Raw genomic sequence first — 1576 nt, 5'->3', positions numbered from 1 at the left:
GTTTATGATTATTTTATCCAATCTAATACTTATTAGTAGTGTAGATTCCAAAAGTTAGCACCCTCTGACTTATATGTGGCTCCGCCGCCGAGTTTAATGGTGGTCATTATGACGATCCGAGAATTTTAGTGGTCTTATCAAGATATGGTTAGTGGGTGGATTTGGATGGTAGCACCGTAAAATGGATGATCGCCTTTGAGCTTCCGCATGTGGTCTCTAATCTGGCATTGTGCATTAACAACTAGAAAAGAAGACCAAGTGAAGAAATAAATTTGAGTATTTCTACCTCCAAGTAAGGTGACTTAATAACTACAACATTAGGAAATAGAAATAGCTAGTAATTGGCATTTCATTGACCTTTGCATATTTCCATGACAAGAGAGAGGCAAAGAACAAACTTCTATTGAAAAGAAAGAAATGGAATGCTTGTAACCAAGTTGGACGCAACCATCCTGACTAGGACTTGAGAAAGTATTGCGCCACTCCATGCAAACATCTATCCAAGAGTACAACTGTTTGAGGAAGATATATATCCACTTCTTATTACATATGTCAATAGGACTACAAGAGTGAAGGATGATAATTTAAGACATTAAAGTTACTTGTATTAAGCTAAGTGATTGGCAATTTAGCAACAAGAACAAGACTGGATCTCTTGTGAGCAGTAAGTCCAGGTGACTCACTCATATCTAGAACTTCTCCTTGCATTTCATCAGCCGATTCCCAATCAAAGTGACCCAAGAGACGAGCAAGAGTGATTTCAATTGTAGCCATAGCAAATTCAATTCCAGGACAACCTCTTCTTCCAGCACCAAAGGGTATAAGCTTAAAGTCTTGTCCTTTAAAATCAATGTCGCAATTGATAAATCTTTCAGGATAAAATTCTTCAGGCTTATCCCATGATCTTGGATCCCTTCCAATTGCCCAAGCATTGACAATGACTCTAGTTCCAGCCGGAATATGATAACCTTGTAGTTCAACTTCTTCCATTGTTTCTCGAGGAAGTAACAAAGGACCAGGAGGGTGCAGCCGTAGAGTTTCTTTAATTACTGCTTTCAAGTACTTCATTCTATCAATGCTTTCCTCTGTGATCTCTCCTCTACATAAAGTAATTCCTCGAACCTCTTCTTGTACTCTCTTCATTACATCTGGATTCTTGATGAGCTCTGCCATCACCCATTCAATTACTGTATATGTTGTGTCTGTCCCAGCTAAAAACATGTCCTATAATATCAAATTGCATAGGTTTAGTAATAAAACTTTTCTTTTTCAGTTGAACCATCATGTACTATATGTACAATTTTATTATCGAATATTTCTTAATTATGTGATTTTTTAAAATTTTTCAGGCTATCCATGCAAGATTAGGAGGGGGGTAGCTCGAGTCTTCTTTAATTTGACGATGATTAGAGATGAAAGAATGTGTCTTCCACAAACTTTTATTTTAATTAGTTTTAGATAGTTTCATGTATTTTTCTTTGGAACGATTAGGATATTAACTCTTGTTATTAGTATTGAATATTTGAGGATGGTGTAATTTTATTTATTGATGTTATTAATGAATGGAATTTTTTGT

General features: G+C 35.8%; 1 protein-coding gene across 1 annotated transcript; it reads right to left on the bottom strand.

The window, feature by feature from the left end:
• On the bottom strand, positions 498 to 1256 carry LOC109844299 (cytochrome P450 71A1-like). Its single transcript, XM_020413284.1, has one exon. It carries the CDS (start codon positions 1219 to 1221, stop codon positions 613 to 615), a length of 609 nt encoding a protein of 202 aa, XP_020268873.1. The 5' UTR covers positions 1222 to 1256; the 3' UTR covers positions 498 to 612.

This window comes from Asparagus officinalis, chromosome 1 (assembly GCF_001876935.1).
Source record: "Asparagus officinalis chromosome 1, Aspof.V1, whole genome shotgun sequence".
NCBI lineage: Eukaryota > Viridiplantae > Streptophyta > Magnoliopsida > Asparagales > Asparagaceae > Asparagus > Asparagus officinalis.
This window is presented reverse-complemented; position numbering and strand designations above follow the sequence as displayed.

Excerpts from the sequence above, each read along its gene's own strand:
- LOC109844299 (XM_020413284.1), bottom strand. The coding sequence starts at position 1,221 with ATGTTTTTAGCTGGGACAGACACAACATATACAGTAATTGAATGGGTG.